Raw genomic sequence first — 22,906 nt, 5'->3', positions numbered from 1 at the left:
GATCCTGTTGTTAGGTGTCATGACATCATGTGTCCAGACTGTACATCCCAATTTTCTTGCTGTACCCCATTTCTTTCCTCCGGTCAGCATGCTGCGGCCATGCCTCACAGGTGACATGGCGTTCTGGGTTGACACCACATGCTGAACTTCTTGCCGCTTATGCTCAGGGCTGGCTGGGACACAAAACTGGAAGGAAGTGCCTATGTCCCCAGGCCACTCTCGTAGGGTACATGTGCTGGCTCTTCAGGCTTCCCTCTTTGCCTGCTGCCTCTCAGTTGGGAGCTGAGGGACAATGGTTTGCAAGTCTAACCCCTCTCCAGCACAGGAGACCCTGCTGGCTGGAAAGTGCTGTTGGGCAATGTGACAGAAGCAGCTTGAAGGTGCTGGTTTGGGCCCTCCCTCAGGCCTCAGCGGACCAGCTCTGATCATCTCTCGAGAGGCTTCCTCAGCCACTTCCACACTGCAGTTCAGGCCAGGCTTTCAACCTTCCTTGGAGAGTGACCAGCTGTGACATTCTGGCCTCTCAGGCTTTCCTGCCACACCTGGTGTCTGCTCACTGCTTCTTTCACCCCCACAGGGAGCATCACAGAGTTGGGGCCTGTCCTCGTGTCCTGTTCTCTTTTCTGTTCTCTTCCCTCTGTCCATGCTGATGCAGTCTGTACTCAGATCCTCCTAGTTCTCACCTGGATCACTGCAGTGGCTTCTTAACCGGCTCCCTGAGATTCTCAAAGCATCTCTCACCATGTTATTTCCAGGCTTACCATGCTTCCTGGAACCCGTAGTGCCTTCACGATGAGATCTGAGCTCTGCAGTAGATCTGCAGGACTCCTGAGACTCAGTTACTGTGTTCCCTGGTCCTGTCCACTCCCTGCTCTGCCTCTGGGCTGTGGCTAGATTGCTCCTCCAGGGCCGTGGTTCCTCCTACCTGCCCCAACCATGTCAGGTACCTGCTGTTTATTAGGTTCCACCTTGGAGTTTCCTATGCTGTGTACACAGCAGTTCCTGGTGCACTGGGGCTGTAGGAAGGAAGGGAAGAAAGACTGGGCAGATGCGCTAAGCATGGGCTGGAGTGTTCAGCATGCTTGGCCACTCTTCTGGACTGTTCTTTCTTGGCATCCTCTTTTTGTTTGTTTGTTTGTTTGTTTTGTTTTTTTACCCGGTGCCTGAGTTCACTGCTTCTGCCCAGGATACTAGTGGCCACCAGGCTTCCAGAAGGAGAACTTGATTCATGAAGACCTTGCCTCTAATGTGTCCCTCTCTGGCCCACCCTTCTTCCACAATGAAGAAGAAATGAAAAACTGCCAAACTCAGTGGCAGAGAGCTTGCCTAGAGTGCTGTCAGCATGAAAACCACAGCTCTCCTCTTAAATGGAATAAGAAAGAGTTTATTCTGGAGCCATTATGAGTGTGACCTTGGCCCAGGAACACAAATTTAGGTTACCCCAAATTCCATGTTCCACTGTGGAAACAGTTTCACAGGGTTTTCATAGTTTTACTGAACAAAGAAAGTCATATATCCAGGCAATTTTAAAATTGATGGGTACACCAGAGAGGCGGGTACAGCGAGATGGGGGAGCCGCTCTATAGGTCCAAGATGCTGTCTGATGTCACTCTTAGCTCTTGGATTGGCAGATGTTAATGTTCGGCTGAGTGAATGGCTTCTAGGAGGATTCTATTTATTATCACGGGGTGTTAGTTCAGACACAGAGTGAGTCAAGAAATGGCTGTGCCAGAAGGCAAACACTAGCCCAAGATAGAGTAATTAGCCTCTGAACCTATACATTTCCGATCTCTCCACAGTACTGAATTCCAATCGGTCCATGAGTCTCTGCAGACCCAGAAACTCCTTCCAGGAGTTTTTTGTTCACAGCCAGCCAGACACAGCTTCTTTTCAGGAATTTTTGTTCACATTCCTTGCTCCAGGCAGGATTCCATCCCCAGTATTACTAGGAAAGGAAAAAAAATTGTAAAGCTGACAGTTTCCCAGCCCCACTTAATTCAACCACTGGCTTTCCTTGACTTAGGAGTAGAATCCATCCTGTTTGCCAGCCCCCCTGGCTGACCACGGGGCCTGTTTCCTGCCACCAGTTCAGGCCTGCTCTTCCCTGAAGTCGTGGCTTTCCAGATTCCCTCAGCTGGTTCCCAGCCACCCCCACCCTCAACACACACACACACACACACACACACACACACACACACACACACACACACACAACTTGTCTTTGTTGCTTCCCAGCTTGGGGTACCGTTTCCCCATCTTCACTCAGGACTCCCCGCTTGAACTTCAAGACTTCCTTAAGCCTCACTTCAATTAGCCTCAGGGGCACCAAGAAGTCTGTGGTGCTGAGGGCACACTTTACCAGTGCGGACCTAGGCCTGCATTCATTGAAACCCTATGTTGTAGGTAGTGTTCTATGGGTCAACTCGGAGCCTCCAGGAAGCTTCCTGCTCCCGGGGCCTCAGAATCACTGTGCTGGTTGATTCAGCTGGCTGTCTTCCTGCCTCGACTAGCAATCGCCCTAGGGCAAGACTCCTGCAGTGCCTGCCCTGGCAGCTTTCCAGGCAACCTCCTGGACTGTTCCGCATGCATCTGCCTTGAGCGCAGGCCCGTGCAGAAGCCTGGGCCCACTGAGCTGATCACGTACAGGCTCTGTCCTGCCACTGGGCACACTTTTCACTGGTGTTATCCGGTCCCCACTGAGGATATCGACGCGGGGGGCAAGCAGGGGCAGGTTCCATGTGTCTCTCTCCCTTCACATAGGCTTTGAGTCTCCTGCAGGACCTACCCCGTCGCCCTCTGCACCGCCAGTTTCCCCGTGGCAAGGCCGCAGTGTGGCCAGCTCCAAGCTCTGGATGTTGGAGTTCTCAGCTTTCCTGGAGCGCCAGCAAGATCCTGACACGGTAGGTCTCCCATGAGCGACTGTCTTACCCCAAGAGAGGCCATTTTAATTTCAGAGGCTCTGCCACTGCTGTGGGACTCCAGTCCCACAGGCCCTGTCCTCAAAGTAGGCCTCAAGTCCTGAAGTTTCTGTCCCCATGCTATTCACGTCCCTGCCACTGGAGGCCCTGTCCCCATAGTAGGTTCCCCAGGCCCCACCCTAATAAGTGGGTTCCTGCCCCTGGAAGTCCTGCCTCCATAGGAGACCCAGCAGGCCCAGAGATCTCACCTTCCATCCCCCCACCTCCTCTGGCTTTCTTACCTTTCTTCCCCCTCTCCCCTCAGAGCTTAATAGATTCCTTGTTCTTCTCCCCTTGCCTGCCCGCCCCCTCCTCCTTTGCTCTCTTCTTCTCCTGCTCTCTGCAGGTCTCTCACCTCAAGCCTTCTGGGTCTCTTTCTCCCTCTCAGCTCTCAGGTTTCTCTTCTGTCTCCTATGTCTCCTCTTATTCCAGTGTCCTTTCCTCCCCATCCCCACCCCCATCCTCCACTCCTTGGCTGTGAGGGGTACTCAGGAAGCAGAGGAGTCTCTGGTGTGTGCTCCACATCCTCTGGGAAACTAGCCCGGTATATAGCAAGTTGCCCCTGCCCCATCTTGTCTCCCTTCTCCCAGTGAGGAAACTGAGGCCCAGAGAGGTAACACGATTTGCTCCAGGTCGTAAGTGAGGCTCGCAGTGGAGCTGTCTCTCTACCCCGCCCTTTGGCATCCCCCGCAGATCAGTTGTTCTTCCGTCCACAGTACAACAAGCACCTGTTTGTGCACATCGGCCAGCCGAGCCCAAGCTACAGTGACCCCTACCTCGAAGCCGTGGACATCCGCCAGATCTATGACAAATTCCCGGAGAAGAAGGGTGGCCTCAAGGAGCTGTTTGATCGGGGGCCCTCTAACGCCTTCTTCCTTGTGAAGTTCTGGGTAAGCTCCGGGCCTCTCCTTCCTTCACTCTGTGCACTGAGAGGGTGAGGAAGAAGAGCTGGAAAGGCGGAGGCGAGGATGCAGGGAGGCGAGGGGTGCATGCCAGCGGCCACTGCTGCTGGGAGAGCCAGAATGTGGCGGTGAGATCGTAGAGCTGCGGCAGGTGACGGAAGGTCTTTGTTTCATTTCTTCCTCCCTCCTCCTGATCTCCGTTCTTCTCTCCATTTCTTACTGTGCTGGAGATAGACAACATTGCCTCCAACTTACTAAGGTGGGACCTTCCTGGATCCCATCCTAGCTCAAGAGGCTTTTTTTTTTTTTTTCTGATGGTGGCTGTGGCAGGGTTCTGGTCAGGGTCGGGGCCTTAAGGAGGTGGTAGTGTTGGGGGGAAACTGAGGAATGAAAGTCTACATGGAACAGTTGGTTCTGAGCCTGGTTCTCCAACTGTGAATTTTATTGGGCTGTACAGAGCTATGAAAAGAGGAGTGTGGCTAAGGATGTCACCTGCTGTAGCCCAGGCTGCCCCAAAGGAAATACCCATGTCTGTCTCCAACAGTCCTGTCCACAGACTTGCCTTCTGCCGCTGTCCTCAGCGAATGTTGGGTGCCTAGTGAATAAGGCGCTCTCCTCCGAGGCGAGGAGACACAGAACTGCCCTCACTGCTTTCTTCCTAGAACACTCAGAAGGGACGTAGGGGAGACCAGGCCAATGGCCAGTAAGGGCGGGAAGTCCTTCAGGCCCCTGACTGAGCTTCAGACATGGAAGTTTTTCCATCTCTGCTTCCAGGCCTGGGAGGCCAGTGCTGACTTCCCGCTTCCCCTGGCTGCTGCTCACCCCAGAGGACCACCCAGGTGCTTTTCTTTCACGTATTTAGCTTGCAGTGTTGGCATGCCGGCTGTTTAGCTGCTTGTTTTTTAATTTTGTAGCACTGGGGTTGGAGCCGTGGACCTTAGCCTTGGTTGACAAACATTCTACCATCGAGCTGCACCCCAGCCCTACAGGGCCCCTCTTTCCACCTCCGCCTCAGATTGTCTCAGCCTAATGTGCTCCCAAGACTCTTGGTGATCTGGAAGCTTCTTGTTCTGGAAGGAACCTGTTGACAGTAACCGTGTATACAGTATCCCAGCTGGCTGTCGGGCCCTGCCTAGGAATGCCCAGCCCAGCCCAGCTCTGCCTACAGCTAAGGCAGCTCCTGGCTCTCTGCAGACTCCAAGTGCTGCCTTTAGGGGCCCTGGGCCTTACAATGTGTACATTTTCTTCTATGATTCATAGCTAGCTCTTCTCCAAACAGGATGGCGCCTGGACCTGGATTCGGGGTAGGCAGGATCTGCTAGGCAGAGAGGAGAAAGGCCATTTCTTCTCAGGCAATGTATGAGCAGAAAAGGCAGGAGGGAGCAGGGACCTTTGGAGAAAGGTATGTGAGATTGAATAGATCTCTGTGAGTTCGAGGCCAGCCTGATCTACAAATTGGGTTCTAGGCTAGCTAGGGCTGTTACGCAGAGAAACCCTGCATCGAAAAACCAAAAAAACAAACAAACAAAAAAAAAAAAGAAGAAGAAGAAGAAGAAGAAAAAGGAAAGCAAGCAAGCATAGCAGTTAAATTAAGATAAGTTGGATGCTAGATCGTTAAATTAAATTCTAGGACTTAATTAGTATGGGATGGAAAGCAGGGACTGTCTTTTGGGGGAGGGGTGGTGGGGATCATCACAGGGCCCTGTAAGCACATGCTCTGCTATTGTGCTACGTATCATTCCGTTGATCTTAAATAAGTGTGGTCACAGTTGTTAATTAATTCCAAGAGTCTTTTAAAAAATTTTTAATGATTCCTTTTTATTTATTTATTTATTTTTTTTATGAGCATTGGTGTTTTGCCTGCATGTGTGTCTGTGTGCGAGTGTTGGATCCCCTGGAAGTGGAGTTACAGAGAGTTGTGAGCTGCGATGTGAGTGCAGGGAACTGAAGCAGGATCCTCTGGAGAGAGCAGCCAGTGTTCTTAAACTCTGAGCCATCTCTCCAGCACCCAAGAGGCTTTAGTAATGAAAAACATCGGATTCTTCTGTTAATGCCTTCCTAAGTCCCAGAGTGGTAAATTATAATTTTCTTTTCTTTATTTTTTTTAAAGATTATTTATATGTTTATTCATATATTTTGTGTATATGAGTGCTCTATCTGCATAAACACCTGCACGCCAGAAGAGGGCATTGGATCCCATTATAGATGGTTGTGACCATGTGGTTGTGGGGAATTGAACTCAGGACCTCTGGAAGAACAGCAGTGCTCTTAACTGCTGGGTCATCTTTCCAGCCCACAAGCTTCTTTATATCCTGTGTTAGTAAATATTTAGGTTGCTGTATCTTGATGTCATGACTAAGGTATTATAGAAGAAAAATCAGCCGCGTTACGTCGCTTTCCCATCACCCCTCAGTCCACTCACATGGAATGAGTCATAAACGCTTTACCAAAAGCCAGGCAGTGGTTGTATTTTGTCTGACCGTGTAGATTGGTCCCCAAAGAGCTGGAGACTATAATATGACTACATTTCCTTTATTGCGTACCTTTTCTTTTTCCTATATGTAAATGGATTTGTACATGTAAATTGGATATTTTTAGATGAAGTTATTCTTAAAATTTTACAGATTGCTCCCTAAGAACCACCATATAAAACTGGGAGGAATTTTTTTTTTCCTAATGCTCCTAGCTGTTGTCTTACTGGTCCCGCCTTCCTCTTGGAGAGCTTTTTCCTGGGCGCCTGCCTCCGTTCCCTGAGTGAACTGGTAGTTACACAGCTGTGAGTCTGAGCCTCTCCTGTGCCCTATCAATAGTCCCTGGGCTCTCAGAGTTCGCTTATTGGCCCATCCAGCTCATTTGATTGGAGCACGTGCTGTAGGAAGTTCCAGGAAAAAAAACCACAAGACCTATCTGTGTCTTAGGGTTTCTATGACTGTTGTAAACACCATGACGAAAAGCAATCTGGGGAAGAAAGAGTTTATTTCATCTCACAGCTTACAGCCCTTCATCTGGGGAAATCAAGGGCAGGAACTGATGCAGAGGCCATTGGGGAGTACTGTACTGGTCTGCTCAGCCTGCCTTCTTTTTTTTTTTTTTTTTTTTTTTTTTTTGGTTTTTTGAGACAGGGTTTCTCTGTGTAGCTTTGTGCCTTTCCTGGAACTCACTTGGTAGCCCAGGCTGGCCTCGAACTCACAGAGATCCGCCTGGCTCTGCCTCCCGAGTGCTGGGATTAAAGGCATGCGCCACCACCGCCCGGCCTCAGCCTGCCTTCTTATAGCATTTAGGACCACTAGCCCAAGGATGTTGTTACCCATGGTGGGCTCGGCCCTCCCACATCAGTCAACAAAATGCACTACAGACTTGCCTACAGTCCAGTCGTCCGTTGCACTCCTCCCCCCACTCCCCCCCCCCCCACAGGGTTTCTCTGTGTAGCTTTGGAGCCTTTCCTGGAACTCACTCTGTAGCCCAGACTGGTCTTGAACTCACAGAGATCCACCTGCCTCTGCCTCGAGTGCTGGGATTAAAGGTGTGTGCCACCACTGCCCGGCCCTGCAGTCTAATCTTAACAGGAATTTTCTCAGTTGAGATTCCCTCTTCCAAAATGACTCTAGCTTGTGTCAAGTTGACACAAAACTGACCAGCACAGCCTATAAATGACTCTTCCTGTTTGAAATGTGTGTGTGTGTGTGTGTGTGTGCATGTGTGTGCATGCTTACACATGATAGAAAAATCTAGATCAAAAACTATTTTCTCTATTTTTTGCTTGGTGCTAGGTATTAAATGCATGGGTTTTACACATTAAAGAAGCTACATGCTCTGTGCCTGTGTGCATGCATACATGCACACACACACACACACACACACACACACACACACACACACGGAGACAGGGTCTTGCTATATATCTTAGGCTGATCTAGAACTTACGACCTTTCTGCCTCAGTTCCTGGGTTCTGGGATTGCAAGTGTCCACCACCACACCTGAAGCACAGCAGCCATTTGTAAATACATTGCTCCTCTGTCTTCTGATGTATGTGTCTGATGCCATTCTGCTTCCCTATACACAGGGAATTATATGACCTGCTTTTTTATTCTCTGGTTTTAATACCTCCTCGATTTCTGTGTTCTTCCATTTTGCATTGATGATCTTTGGGGTATATGTTGTCTTATTTCCCATCTTCGGCTCTGTACTTGGTAGACACCTTTACTCAGAAGATTAGAGTCTTTCTATTTGGGAATATTTATGCCTCTTATTTCTTTGACCAATTCTTTCACTCTTATTTTCCTGAATCCCCAAAGCTGCCCTACTCCCTGGCTTATTCTCTTTGCTTTTTGCTTTTTCGGGGGCAGGGAGGGCAGGCGAGTTTAAACTGAATCTCACTGTGTAGTCTAGGCTAGCCTGGGACTCATTATATAGCTCAGGCTGTCCTCAGACTTGTGGTGATTCTCCTGTTTCAGCCTCCCGGGAGCCAGGGTTGCTGGTGTGAGTCATCCGTGTGTTTGTGTTCTGTGTCTCTTGTTGGCCTGGAGATCGCTGATTAGGCCGAAGAGCTCCAGGGATCCACCTGCCTCTCTCTAGAGCCCGGGTGACAAGTATGACGCCGAGCCTGGCTTTTCTGTGTGGGTTCCGAGGATTGAACTTAGGCTCTCATTCTTGCAAGGCAAGCCCCTCAACTGTTGTTTTTATATTTTCCAGTTTATTTGCTCCGTCTCTGTTTCCAGAGGCTTCCTTATTTTCTCTTCTAATTTCTGGCTTAGCACAGTGTTATATCTGAGGGCAATTTATCCAAAGCCCAAAGCATTGGTGCATAAGTCAAGTTTTTCGTTCCTGTAGAGGGCCCCTGGGGGTAGACTCTGCAGGGATGGTCTGACTGCTCTGTCATCATATCCCTGTAGCCCGAGTCCTCTCTCCTTCCATCCTCAGTGTGTGGCCTCTGTCCTCAAGGTCATGGCCGCTGGAATTCCAGCCATCATCTCCACGTTGCCAACATTAGGAAAGAATTCTACAGAGCTCCCTGTGGGGTCTTTAAAGTCCTGTGCAGGGTGTGGTAATTGGTGTGGCTGCACCTCGCTCTGATGAACCAGGGAAATGTGGACTCAGCGGCTTTGTTGTGGGCTTCAATTAGCATCACTGTGGCATACAGGCAGCCTCCGATTTCTGGTGTGTTTTCGGGGACCCTGGATTCCCCTCCAACGTGAGGTGACTCGTGGCTCTCTCAGACCGGTCCAGCTGCCCTTGGGATGTGATCGGAGTCAGAAGGGAGGCCCAGCTGGCAGTGGTAAGGTATGGTTATCAGTGTACTGCCTTGGAGGACAAGACATATTAGGGCCCTTCTCACTGGCTCCTGCCTTCTTTTAGCCGGTAGATTCCACTTATTTATTTATTTGTTTGTTTGTTTGTTTGTTTATTAAGTTTTGGGTACAGGGGGCCCAGGGCCTCACATGTGCCAGGCAGTCACTGTATCAAACATGCCGGGTAAGCCCTGTCTAGCTGAGCCGCACCCCTGTTCAGTTAGTGGCAATAGTTTACATTTTACTAGACACATTTTGTGTAAGGCTCATCTCCATTTTACAAATTGGGGAAACGCATGTTGCAGACAAGGGCTTGGGCCTGAGGTGTGCATTTTGGGTGGGCCTCCATCATTCCTGTGGTCATTCTTGGTATATTTGTCAAGGAAGACTAAAAGATCACAGGGACATGCACGTTAGCAGGTCACGTGGCTTCTCATTAGTGATTCTTGCCACACCGTCTAAGGTGGATCTAGTTGATAACCTGGTCCTCAGAGGACAGATAAACTGTTTTACCAGTTTGCTGTACCAGACCGACTGTAGACCTCAACAGTATGGCTCCACAGCCAGGCAGTGGGACCTCCCAAGCAGAATGCCCCCAGGCACAGATTGGCTGCTCCTCCTGGTCCTGGGAGAGGCTCTGGATTGTTTGAAAGGCTCGGAGGAATGCCAGTTGGTATCAGAGAAGAGGGCAGACTTAGCTCTGACAATGCCCTCTGAAAGGAGAGCAGCTGGACTCTTTTTGTAGCTCTTGACCTCTCTCCCAGGAAATACTGGCAAAGTCTTCCTTCCAGGGGAAATAAAACCAGAGACTCCTCCTACCACCCTATGGGCTCTTTACTCCTCCGCCTTCCCTCGGGAGACACTGGTAGGGAACTGATAGAAGAAGGAAATGTAGGGGCAGCTGGGACACCAGAAGTCTGACTGGGCAGGTCCCGCAGACATGCTGGGTCATGGCTGTATAAACAGCCATGTGGTCATTGCCTTTATCACAGACTCTGTGGGAGCTCCACAGTGGGTCTTAGACCTGGGGCAGTATGGACTTTACAGGAGCATGGTGGATATGAGAGAGCCCTCACAGTATGACAAGACAGACACGCTCCCTGAGAGCTGGATCTTGAGGGAGTCTTGGCTTCTGTGTGCCTCTGGTTTCCAGTTTAAAGGTTAGCGGTTGTTCTGTGGGCTCCAGTCTGGGAACTCAGGGAAGACCTTGTTCTTCCTCTTCTAGCTGCAACCCAAATGCCATCGCCTTAGGGAGGCTGAGCTGCAATCAGGAGAGAGAAATCAGAGGCCAGGGCACTTTAGCAGCCATCCTCCATCTGTCCCCATGGGAGGGGCTCAAAGGCAGAAAACTGTAGTGAGGAGCATTTGCTAAGAGTGAGAGTCTGGGTCAGTCATGGGAAGTCCCCTGCCCCCTGGCCTGCTCCCTCCTCCTACCACTGTCTGCTGTGGGATTGGCCACACACACTTAGGAAAGAAACCTGTCCAGGCAAGAAACTGTTGCCTGTCTCACAGCCAGCCTTCCTCCTCCTGCCTGTTTGCTCAGTCTGCCTCCCAGGGGCTGGAGAGCCCATGAGAACCTGCCTAGGGCAGAGGCCACTTTGGTTTCCCCCTGTCCAAGCTGCTGCCTGTACCCCCACTGAGAGTTAGCGTTCACACTGAGGGGCTGTGGTGGGAGTCCTCAGCATGCCCGGGCTTATCCCCAGTGCAGATGGCACCAAGGTGTAGCAGAGGAGGAGGAGGAGCCCCTAAGGCCCAGCTCTGAGAGTTTTCCCACCAGAGTGAGGGCTGGAAATGTAAATCCCATCCCCCAGCACCTGTTGAAAACTACTTGTCCTGGGCAGGGGAAGGGACACCAGTCTGCACACTGGGTGGACCCGGGTAGCAGAACAATTGGCTTTCCACCATCCAGCCCACAGCTCTCCTCTGGGCCCGACATTCCTCCGGACACATACCAGCACATGACAGTCAAGGCTGTCTGCTCGCCACTTGATCCCCCACACCTGTTCCAGGCCCAGTCCATGAGCTGCCCACCCTCACGAACCGCTATGAATAGGGTGCATGGAGGGGGTGGGGTATTCAGAAGCCTGGTCACTGAGAGAGACAGCTGTCCTGGATTCCAGCTGCAGGGTAAGGCGGTGGAAAAGTTGGATGGACCCTGGAGCCCAAGGAGCCCAAGGAGCAGCTGAGGCACTGTGGGATGGGTCCTCGGGCGTTGGCCACCGTCTCCCAGATCTGTGCTTCACAGGCTCTCGGCAGATTCTAGGGTGACGTCGGACCCCCATCCATCTCACTAATCTTACTTTCTCTAGTTACAAATTTTCTCATAGTACACAAATATTCCTTAGCCGTTTTCTGTCCCACAGAGCCCAGAAATGCTGGGCTGGGGCTGGATAAATGTTTTTTGTTTGTTTGTTTGTTTTGTTTTTTGAGACAGGGTTTCTCTGTGTAGCTCTGGCTATCCTGGAACTCACAGAGATCCACCTGCCTCTGCTTCCTGAGTGCTGGGATTAAAGGCGTGCGCCGCCACTACCGCCCGGCTATGAGTGAGTGTTTTAAAGGGGTCCTAGGGTGGGAGGTAATGACTGAAAAGCTGGAATATGTTTGAGATGGAGGGCTTAAGTCGAGGTCAAGAACTCGGGGGTCAGTAACTGATGTCCTCTGGGACCTGGCTCCTCTGTCATAGCACCACCCAGAGCCGAGAAGAGGAACAGCCGAATGCAGCCTTTATTGAAAGGCCAGGTGTGCCAGACAGACACTGAGTGAGATTTGTCAAGGACAGGGATCTTGTACCCCGTGGACCTTACCCTGGACAAGTCACACAAGCTTGGGGTGCAGAGACAGGAAGGCTGCTTGTGTGTGTGGCCTGAGGAGCTCTTTGGTATCGGGTCTTCCCAGCATGGTGCACTGAGGCGTCTTACAAGTGCTCCATCTGCTGACATTTCTATTTAATAGTTAAGTTGGCTTATATAAGAAGAAGAAGCCACCGTCCTTGCTTTCATGATCATATTGCTTAGGGTAAAATTAAAGAATAAAAGTGAATTGATGTCAAAGATATCACAAAGTCCTGCCACATGGCTCAGTGAGTAAAGGTGTTTGCCATTAAGCCTGATGACCTGAGTTCAACGCCTGGAATGCGCATATTGGAAGGAGAAAACTGACTCGTGCAAGTTGTCCTCTGACCTCCACATGCACACCACCATGCATGTGCAAGCACGCACACACAAATAAATAAATTGATAGATAAACAAACAAATACTTTTTAAAAGTGCCATTAAGCTGGGCGGTGGTGGCACACGCCTTTAATCCTAGCACTTGGGAGGCAGAGGCAGGCGGATCTCTGGGTTCGAGGCCAGCCTGGTCTACAGAGTGAGTTCCAGGAAAGGCGCAAAGCTACACAGAGAAACCCTGTCTCGAAAAACCAAAAAAAAAAAAAGAAGAAAGGAAGGAAGGAAGGAAGGAAGGAAGGAAGGAAGGAAGGAAGGAAGGAAGGAAGGAAGAAAGAAAGAAAGAAAGAAAGAAAGAAAGAAAGAAAGAAAGAAAGAAAGAAAGAAAGAAAGAAAGAATCATTAAAAGATGTACAAGTGGGGCTGGAGAGATGGCTCAGAGGTTAAGAGCACTGGCTGTGCTTCCAGAGGTCCTGAGTTCAATTCCCAGCACCCACATGATGGCTCTCAACCATCTGTAATGAGATCTGGTGCCCTAAAGAAAAAAAAATTAAAAGAAAAAAAAGATGCACAAGTTAGATGGATGCCTGTAATCCTAGTACTTAGAAGGCAGAAGGAATAAAATTGGAGATTGGCCTGGGCTACATAACAAAATCTTTGCTCAAACAAAGACACCATGAGGGTATGGAGGATCTGTGAGGTTAAGGAGTGTAACATGTTGTCTGAGTATTGTCACCCTGGCCTCATCCCTCAGAGCCTCTACCTTTCCAGGCAGTTGTTTTTGAACCAGAAAGTTGGCCCATATTTCTGCCCTACCGTTCTAGTCACAGTGTACTCTCAGCTCACAAACTGTCTCTCAACTTTTTCAGGCCACTCTGACAAACTTGGTCTTCTAGGATGGTCATATGACTTAGAGAAAGTGAGAGAAAGTCTGGGTTCGGGTCCTTGTTCACTTCACTTGTCACAGGAAGACCTTGGACCATGGCTGACCCACACTCCCCAGCTGCCCTCCCCTACAGGGTCATGATGGCGGCAGGATGGGGAGACTGAAGCCATTCTGGGTAGGGAGTGGAGGGGGTTTAGTAAGGGGACTAAACATTGGCTTGGATGCTGTTGTAACTGTTTTTCCTTCCTCCTGAAGAATGGCTCCATTTAACCCATGCTCAGTGCAGTGAGACATCCTAAAAATATTTCTGTATTCTGTTCCATAATTGCTTTCTTCACTCAGCATGTTGTGTTCATCCATAATGGTAAAGGCTAGTCATTCTCAGTAGTGTGTGTGTGTGTGTGTGTGTGTGTGTGTGTGTGTCTCTGTCTGTCTGTCTGTCTGTCTGTCTGTCTGTCTGTGAGTGTGCGTGCGTACGTGCCTGCATAATATGTTTTCTGTGCCACATTAATTACAGGGTAATTAACACTTCCTTGTCAGTTTACACAAAGATTTTTGCTGTTGAAAGGAAGGAGCCAAAGGAGAGAAAACCAGTGCTTGAGCGTCACCTAGCGGTCGTGAGTAAGACTGCTTGTCACTTGTGCTCAAATATTACCCAGACCTTCCCTGGGCTCCCTGCTGAAGCATTGTGGGTCTCAGAACCTGCATCATGATTGGCAGCTCACATTGCATTCACAGCCTGCACCCTGGTCCACGTGCCAGTTACCTCTGCATTGTGTTGTCGATGAAGAAGCCCCACCATGAGAATCAGCCTTCTGGACAGGCGGAGTGGTGCAGGCCTTTAATCCCAGCACTTGGGAGGAGGCAGAGGCAGGCTGGTCTACATGGTGAGTTCCAGGACAGCCAACTTCCATAGCCGACCTTGTCTCAGAAAAACAAAAAGAAAACAAAGAATCAGCCTTCTGTAAGTCATCTGTAGGGAAATGGATGGAGTTAGAGGTCATCATGTCATGCAAAATCAGGCCAACCCTGCCAGGCAAACACCTGTTTCCACATACACGCAAAAAATATATAAATTTTAGAAAGGATTCCTTAATTAAAACAAAGAATATTTAAGGACCAGTGAGATGACTCGGAGAGTATATGCACCTGCTTCCAAGGCTGATGACCTGAGTTCAATCCTCAGGAAGTACATGGTGGAAGGACGGAGCCAATACCCAAAAGTTGTCCTTTGGCTCCACATGCATCCTCTGGAATGGGTGTACTCATACACACAAAATAAATAAGAAAAAGCCCACCCCAAAATAAAAGAACACCCCCCAAACCAAACCAAAGAGCTGAAAGGGTGTCCTGGAACTTGTTTACCAAGTTCAGCCACATAGGCACTCAGATGACACCGAGTCATGTCTGTGGGGACCCAGCTGCCTCTCGAGTTAGCAGCAGAACTTGCCATCATCCACTGCTTGCTGGCTTTGCAAGTCTACAAAATGCATGAGTTATAGGGCCATGGGGCTTGCATCTAGGTTCTAAAAAAAGCCTGTGAGGCCACACAATGTATAGAAGGGTTGGATTCTCTGATAGGTGTCTCAGTGCCAGCTACACGTGAAGGGATATCTGTGTGTATGTGAGCACACGTGTACAGGTGCGCATGGAGGCCAGAAGAGAACATAAGAGTGTGAGCTGCCCAGCATGGGTGCTGGGGGCTGAGCTCAGGTTCTCTGTAAGAGCAGCAAGTGCTCTTAACTGTTGAGCCATGTCTTTCCGGTGCCCGAGTTTCTTCTTGCTGCGCTCCTTTTGACATGGAATGTTTACCCGGTTCCAGGATGAATGGGAAGTGTGAGGTTTTTCTTCCTGATTTTGCAGGGTCATTGGCTCAGATTGCCTCAGAAGAGACTTTGCACTCTGGACACTTCTGACTCCATGTTTTTGTTTGTATCGTAAGATGGATACGAGCCTTTCTGGGCCAGGGATAGGCTTTGAATCTACAGTGTCTCCTACAGACAGACTTGCGTTTGGGATGCTTGGTCTTCAGCTTGTGGCTCTCTGGAAGGCTGTAGAGCTTTTAAGAGTTGTGGCCTTGCTGCTGGAAATAGGACACTAGTGGCAAGTCCTTGAAGGTTCTACCCACTCCTGGTTTGGGCTCGTGTTCTCTCCTTCCTGTCCTATGCCGTGTGAACAGCCTCGGGATCATTCTGCCATGCCTTCCCAGCTCTGAGGGACTGAGAGAGGCAAGATAAAAAAACCTCCCTTGGGTTGTTTGTATGTGGTATTTAGTCACAGCAATCCCAAAGTAATTTATACAATATCCAACCAAGAAGTAATTGCCTGGCTCCATGTGGGCAGCTGTGGACTTATTTCTCACAGGTGTGGGGGGTGGCAGAGGCTTTCTTTTGCTTGCTGTGTACCAATTTTTTTTCTTTTTTCTTTCTTCTTTGTTTTTTGTTTGTTTGTTTGTTTTTTGTTTTGGTCCTTCCAGGCCAACAGCCGGCTGCCCCACTGAGCTGTACCCATGTCCTGCCCCCATTCTTTTAAAGTCATGTTCTCTCGTCCAAGATGAAGTGACCAGTATTGGCACAAGACACCCCAAGATCAAGTTCTCAGCACAAAGGAGATTTATTTGCCTCAGAGAGACAAAGGGCAGGGACAGAGGACAAGGGAGGAGGGAAGGGATATTTGTTCCAGAGGGACATAGGACTGCCTCTGGATAGAGAGGAGACAGACGTGGCCCATAGGCAAATGTCTGTTTATAAAGGTAAAGGGGAAACCCAGTGTTAGGACGAGGTGTTGGATTTTGATTGGACAGGTTAATTAGGGCAGCCAAAGGGGGCTTTTGATTGCTGGACTTTAATATTTGACAGCTGGACCTTGGTAGTCAGCCTCAGGAGGAGGGAACAGACCTTGGGGGCTAGCCTTCTGTAATCTAATGGTTTTTAGCAAGACAGAGGAACGTGAGAGAAGGGCAGCGCCTGCCACAGCCATGTTTGTCACACCCAGGCCGGCTAGAGTCCCTTCACGAGAACCTGCACTGGGACCCCAACTGTGTCTTCCTGTTCCTCCGGCAGGCAGACCTCAACACCAGCATTGACGATGAGGGCAGCACCTTCTATGGCGTCTCGAGCCAGTACGAGAGCCTGGAGAACATGATCATTACCTGTTCTACTAAGGTCTGCTCCTTTGGCAAGCAAGTGGTGGAGAAAGTGGAGGTAGGAGGCCACCTCGTGGGTGCAGGGCCAAGGGGGTGGCCCGTGTGCTCCCTTTTCCTGGAGCTCTCCTGGGGGCGGGGTTGCTGAGGGTGGGCCCCATGTGGCTTCTGTGCACCTCCAGGAAGTGTGTGTGTTTGGGGTTGGGTGTGAAGCTTCTAGTAAGTTACTGATTTAATTGTCCATCTGTGCCTCAGAGCCCTGGCTGAATTTCCTGGTCAGGATTCCTTTCAAGCCTTTCTTGCAAGCATCCCACATCTTCTAGAGTAGGGCCAAAGCACAGGCTAGCCCAAGGATTTCTCCCCAATCCATCTGAGTCTGACAGCTGGGCCGGAGAATAGGAGTGGGCTATCTCAGTCACACAGCTCTCTCTAGGGGCAGAGACAAGTGAGAATGGATGTTCAGGGTCTGTTCGCTTCCTGCTTTTTCTCCTTGAGTGCTGAAAGCTCGTGGAGTCCCTGTTTGTCCAGATGTTTGGGCCTTTGTAAGAGCCTGGTATTTGCTAGGCAAGTACTCTACCATTGAGCTATACGGTCCTTTGTCCCCACCTCCCCCTTTTTGAAACAGTCTTTAGATCCCCCTTCCCAGGCATCCCAGCAGCACACAGCTTTTCAGTTTTGGAGTACCTTGGAGACGTTACACTTGGGCAGAACTCTCTGCCTCTCTCCCACTCACCCTGGCAAAGGCAGGCAGGCTGGTAGTGAGCACAAGCTAAGAGGACCTGGGTTTGACCCCTGCACACCTCTCCTGACCCCCACTTCCTGGTTGGAGTTGTGTTAACCACCCCTCCACTTCCTCCACTTAGCAGGTTGTCTTCACCACCCACTGGACCCAATAGCTGTGACATTCTGCTCTTATTTTTTTTTTTTTTTTTTGGTATTTTTTGAGACAGGGTTTCTCTGTGTAGCTTTGCGCCTTTCCTGGAACTCACTTGGTAGCCCAGGCTGGCCTCGAACTCACAGAGATCCGCCTGGCTCTGCCTCCCGAGTGCTGGGATTAAAGGCGTGCGCCACCACCGCCCGGCTTCTGCTCTTATTTTGTAATGAGAATGACAAAAGGGCCCTAAAGCCTCCACCAGAGCGTACCTGTGGCTCTAACGTCTGTGACCCTGTGATGTCAGGCTGGTCACCTCCTGGCCCACGTGGGTCTGCATTGATGGTGTCCTCTGTACCTGGAGTTGACAGTCACCCATGTCAAGCAGCTAGGTGCCTGGCAGGACCTGGGAAGTGACCTTTGCTTCCGGGTCCCAACCCTAGCTGTTCCATGGCCAGGAAGCTTTTGACACATGTTAGCTCCCCTGAGCCCCACTCGTATAACTTCGTTCAATCTTGGGGATGTAATCCAGTAGTTGGTGTGTGTGTGTGTGTGTGTGTGTGTGTGTCTGTCTGTCTGTCTGTCTGTCTGTGTCTGTGTCTGTCTGTGTCTGTGTCTGTGTTTTGTTCTGTTTTGGTGCTATAGATGAACTCCAGGGCACATCTGCCCTACCCCAGCAAAGGCAGTTTTTACAAAGCTCCCACAGTTATGACCATCATTAAACTCATCAAGGTTTGAGATGCTCCTGCCTCTATCCAGTCATCGTCCCATGTGCCATCCATCCAGCTCCTGTACCAATAGCATCCACCGCCAAGCTTCACGCATGTGGCAGTCCCACGGCACAGGTGCTGGTGCCCTCCCTCACCTCAGCCTCCCGTGCAGCTGCCCCAGCTCATTGCCACTGCTTCCAGGTCTTTACATGTCCCTCTCCTGGAAGTGTCTGCCTGCCATGTCAGTGACAGAGAGGAGAGGCCCGGCCTAACGTCCAGAAACCTCAGAGGATGGCTCTGCTCCTGGGCCATCTTCTGCCCCCGCTTCCCATGGGCGGTGAATGGGTTTTTGTACATCCTTGCCAAACTGGGCTTGGGTAAGGGGTGAAGGGAGTCTAAGCCTCCGTTGTCCCTGGGGTTCTACAGACAGAGTATGCTCGCTATGACAATGGCCGCTATCTGTACCGAATCCACCGGTCGCCGCTCTGTGAGTACATGATCAACTTTATCCACAAGCTGAAGCACCTACCTGAGAAGTATATGATGAACAGCGTGCTGGAGAACTTCACCATCCTGCAGGTATGAAGTGGAGCAGGTGCCCAGGGTGTGGTGCGCGGGTGGGTGGCACCAGGGGCCGCCCTACCCAGGGCTTTGACACCTCACCTCCGTCTCACCGACAGGTGATCACCAACCGAGACACGCAGGAGACCTTGCTGTGTATTGCGTATGTCTTCGAAGTGTCAGCCAGCGAACACGGGACTCAGCACCACATCTACCGGCTCGTGAAAGAATGAGAGACTTGGAGAACGATGGTGGGGGGACAAATCCAGGAAATGGGGACCTGGGAGGGGATCTTCAGGGACGGCCCCCGGAAGTGCCGAGAGAGCTGAGCAGAGGAGAAAACGGCCTGATCTTGCAGGGCCCAGCCCCCAATAAACCCGAGGTGCCGAGTGTTTTCAGAGGAGCTGGTCTGGCTGTATGAGCCCAGAAGGGCAGGGGAGAAGGGGGCGCCAGGAAGCAAGCTGGAAGCAAGCCCAGAGATGCCTCCAGATGGTCCAGGACCCAGAACCCCAGTGGACTCAGCCAGGCACTCATCACCAGACACCAAAGCTCAAGACCCAGTGATCCCTTCTCAGCTGCCGGAACATTCTGCTGTCGGTCACACTGGTGGCCTGAGGACAGATGGCATGTGGGTCGCACAGCCAGAGACGCTGTGCATGACCAAGTGTGCACTGTCAGCCTGGCCATGACTGCCTGAGGATAGCTGTAGCAGAAGGCTCCACCCCTGCTCACAGGGCTGGATTTAGATGTGGCTGCAACAGAGTCATTGGCTGGAGACTGGGTAAGAGTTACTCAGGTGGCCCTGCAGTGGCCCTGCAGGGGGCGGTGGCTCCAGACAAGGCTCGGAGGTAGGGAATCCCACTTCAGGGCCAGCGTGGGCGCTGCTTGGCCCTGTCAGGCTCCTCAGCTTCCCTGTTAGTGCCCTTTCCTCTCTGCTCAGCGCTGGTGAGGAGAGGATGTCTGTAAAGTACCTGGGTCATGCCGGGCGGTGGTGGCGCACGCCTTTAACCCAGCACTTGGGAGGCAGAGGCTGGCGGATCTTTGAGTTCCAGGACAGCCAGAGCTACACAGAGAAACTTTGTCTTGAAAAACAAACAAAACAAAAGTAGCTGGGTACTGTGCCAGTTAAATGATCTGGTCCTCAGCCCCAACCCCTTGCTTCCCTCCCTCTGGAAGGCTTGGATCTGGCTCTCTGTCTGCTGCCCTCTCAAGGCTTCCTGGTGTTTACGGCCCCAGGTGGAGCCTCCGGAAGAAAGATCCAACCTGGGCATGTTTGTGTGTGCCCAGAACTCAGGGATGTATCTGTGGTGATGTAGAAATGGGCAGGGCAGCATTGAGGGGATGCTACAGAGGTGAGAAACGAGGGCTCTGGAATCAGTCTAACCTGACTTTGATGTGCAGCCTCTGGTGTGTTAATGTCATGGTGCCTCAGTTTTCCCATCTGTAAAATGGGTATAACATTCACCTACCTCGTGTATGAACGGTGCCTCATATAGTGCTGAGCACACCCACATGTTCAATAAATATGCATCGGTACTAACCGTGGGAGCTTCGGCTCTAGCTGAGGAGCCCGACTCGGGAGCTATGCACTGGGGTGGAGGGGGGTGTGGTGGTGTGATCCTACGCAACTGCCCTTCAGATAGGGGGCATCCAGGGGTCTCAGGGAAGAAATAGCCCTTGAGGGAACAAGTTCTGAGAGGAGAATGGCTAGTATTTATTGATGCTATTTCTGTGGGGTTTTTGGTGCTGGGGTGGACCCCAGGGCTTGGCACAGGCTGAGTTAACTGTGCCAGAAGTATGCACACAAGCATAGGGCAGGAGTCGGGCAGCATCTCAGATGAGGAATACAGACAAGTCACCCGGTCTTTCTGTAGCCCCCACATTCCCTCTCCTTAACCCAAAGCAATTTAACCCATCCCTCCCCGCCATGTTAGGATGGTGTCTGCGGACCTGCTTCCTACTGCACTGTGTAGAGATCCTGCTGTCAAGGGGGTCAAGGGTCCCAGAAAGACTGCTGCATCCCCAGCCCTGTGGTGAGCATTCACCCCTCCATGTATGTGCAGGCCTGTGTTTGCAGCTCCCTCAGATCTTAGCCCCGGCCCTCTCCCCCTGTGCATGCTGCCTGGGAGCAGCATTCTTGGAAAGCCTCAGCCTCAGACACTTCAGACTTTTATGTGGGCAGCCACTAGGGACAGGAAGGACACAACCCTCTCCTGTGCGAAGCAGGTCAGATGTCGGGTCCCAGAGTGGGTCATGAGTTTTTCCTGTGCGAACTGACCTCAGTGGCCTCACGGAGACTCGCCACAGAAGACAGTAGTCTTAGCTTCCTCTCCACTTGACTCAGTGTGGCCCTGGACTAGGGCACCTCCACGCCACGTGATGATACTGTGCTGGCGCCGTGGTTTTTTCTTTTTTTTCTTTTTTTAGATGAGCTCACCCTCTCTGGTCTGGGCTAATATCTCCAGTGATCCTCCTGCCTCAGCTTCCTGAGGAGCTGGGACTATGGGTGCTCACCACTGTGCCTGCCAGTCCTATTTTGAAGATTAAGAAAGTGAGGCCCGGAGAGCTTAAGGAAGTTGCTTGGTTGTTGGTGCATTTTTTTCTTTTGCTTTGTGAGTAGTTGTTTAATTTCTGAGATGTGTCAGGCCCCGGGAATGTGTCCATGAGCAAAACAGCCAGGGTGGCTCTGAGCTTGCTTTGGACTAAGGAAGGGGTGCCTGGAGGTGAGTTAAGGAGACTTGTGGGCAGTGGGAAATGCTGTGGAGAAAAGGGCACCAAGGTTAGCGTCACTTTAGGGGAGGCTGCTGAGGCCCAGAATCTGCACTAACTCTTGAACTACACACAAGTGGATCCGAAGGAACATTCCAAGGGAGAATGGAGAGTCCTGGAGACAGGGAGGGGAGGGGTGTGCCCCGGGGGTATGTTGAGCAACAGAAGGTGGACATACCTGCGGCCAGCATGGCAGGTCGAAAGGCAGTGGCTCCGTCTTTCGAGTCCCCTGCACTCCCTGTGCGGATGGATGTGGACTTTGGAGTCCTCTCAGGGTGGTGGCGAGGCCTGGAGGTGTTCAGCAAGGGAGTACATTCCTTTGATGCTATTTTTAGAGCTGCCCTAGAGCTGTTGGAGTCTACCAAGGAGCAAGTGCGGTGGTTCCTGAACCCATCCAGCACGCTCCCCCCGGCCTTTGGGGGTGGAAACTTTGTTTCCTGGGCATGTTCTACTTGGCAGCCCTGTGATAGGCAAGGGAGAGTGGACCAGACAGGGCTACCCGTGTCACCGGGCCTGCGAGATGACGAAGGGTCCCCAAGTCCTGGGAACAGAGAGCCCTCTACCCTGGGAGTGAAAACCCTCCTGGTGTATTCTAGTTAGCCGGAAATGGCGGCGGTAGGGACAGGCGAAGGGCTTCCTGCCTCACAGGGTCTGACACTAACAGCAGATTGTACCAACCGAGTGTCAGAGGAATGGAAAGAATGTGTCCTGACCAGACAAACAAACACAAGCACAAAACCAAAACAAAACCCAATAATTAAAAATAAATAAAATATAAAGAAACCCACAACCCCCTCCCCCCCATGCATAAAAGGAACTAATGTGTTTGTGTGTACAAGTAGCGGTGTCGTAGGCAGACCTACAGGTGAAGGGGCCCGAGGTGTGGTCTTATATCTCTGGTCTGTGGTGCACCCGTTCTTTCCCAGGCTGGGGGCTGAATGCAGAAGGGCTGAGGGTAGGCTGTGACAGGAGGGAGCTTCCTGAGACCTTGACTACCCAGGCACCGGAAGAGAGACAACAGAACAGTGTAGGCTTCTCTCAGGGGTTCTGCCCAGTGGCCACCGGCATCTCACCCCTGCTGAAAACCCATTTTCTTTCTTAGAGCTATGGTAACAGGGGGCAGTGGCACCTTGGATAACTTGTGATCTTACAGATCAGAAAGAAAATTACCTTTTCCTCAAAGACTTGACTCCATATAGAGAATGTGGTTAACTAATATGCCCAGCCAGGTGCCGGGGTGCATACTTTTATTCTCCGCTCCAACACACACTCAGGAGGAAATTGAGGCCAGCATGAACTACACAGTGAAAATGATCTCTGAAATAAAAATTCTTTAAAAAGTGTCTGAACTCGGCTTTTGTATATATATATTCGTGAGTAAGAAAGGGCGCAGATGGGCACGGGCCTTTCTGGCGAGGCAGAGCCCAGACTGTGGAAATGATGTTTTTTACACCCACAGATGTCTGATATTCAGCTTTAAGGCTTTTGTACTTTTTTCTATGTAAACCCCCTTCATCTCTTCAAATCTTCAGTAAAGACTGCTACAAACACAGAGGTCTGCGCGCATGTGATTTCTTTGTGCAGGAGTGGAGTTCTGAGACTATTCACAAAGACTATCACACAAACCAGCCATGCGCACAGGGCAGATGCACTCT

General features: G+C 50.9%; 1 protein-coding gene and 1 long non-coding RNA gene across 3 annotated transcripts in view; one reads left to right on the top strand and one right to left on the bottom strand.

The window, feature by feature from the left end:
• The window catches only part of Tead4 (TEA domain transcription factor 4), an 80,901-nt gene extending 58,900 nt beyond the window's left edge, over positions 1-22,001 (top strand). For both annotated transcript variants that reach the window (XM_042274163.2, XM_042274162.2), the window contains 5 exons: positions 2,761-2,900; positions 3,674-3,847; positions 16,261-16,401; positions 18,348-18,500; positions 18,602-22,001. In XM_042274163.2, coding sequence (XP_042130097.1) covers positions 2,761-2,900; positions 3,674-3,847; positions 16,261-16,401; positions 18,348-18,500; positions 18,602-18,715 — 722 coding nt within the window. In that variant the 3' untranslated portion in view covers positions 18,716-22,001. The remainder of the gene's footprint in view (positions 1-2,760; positions 2,901-3,673; positions 3,848-16,260; positions 16,402-18,347; positions 18,501-18,601) is intronic.
• Positions 1,364-3,402, bottom strand: LOC143272535 (uncharacterized). Its single transcript, XR_013050182.1, has 2 exons — positions 3,313-3,402; positions 1,364-1,945 (listed from the first exon to the last, which is right to left on the bottom strand). It is a non-coding gene; the product is annotated as an uncharacterized LOC143272535 (long non-coding RNA).
• Positions 22,002-22,906: the final 905 nt, after the last annotated feature.

The sequence above is a fragment of the Peromyscus maniculatus genome, chromosome 3 (genome assembly GCF_049852395.1).
Source record: "Peromyscus maniculatus bairdii isolate BWxNUB_F1_BW_parent chromosome 3, HU_Pman_BW_mat_3.1, whole genome shotgun sequence".
In the NCBI taxonomy this organism is placed as follows: domain Eukaryota; kingdom Metazoa; phylum Chordata; class Mammalia; order Rodentia; family Cricetidae; genus Peromyscus; species Peromyscus maniculatus.
The sequence above is the reverse complement of the archived record's forward strand: the minus strand, read 5'-3'. Positions and strand labels throughout refer to the sequence as shown.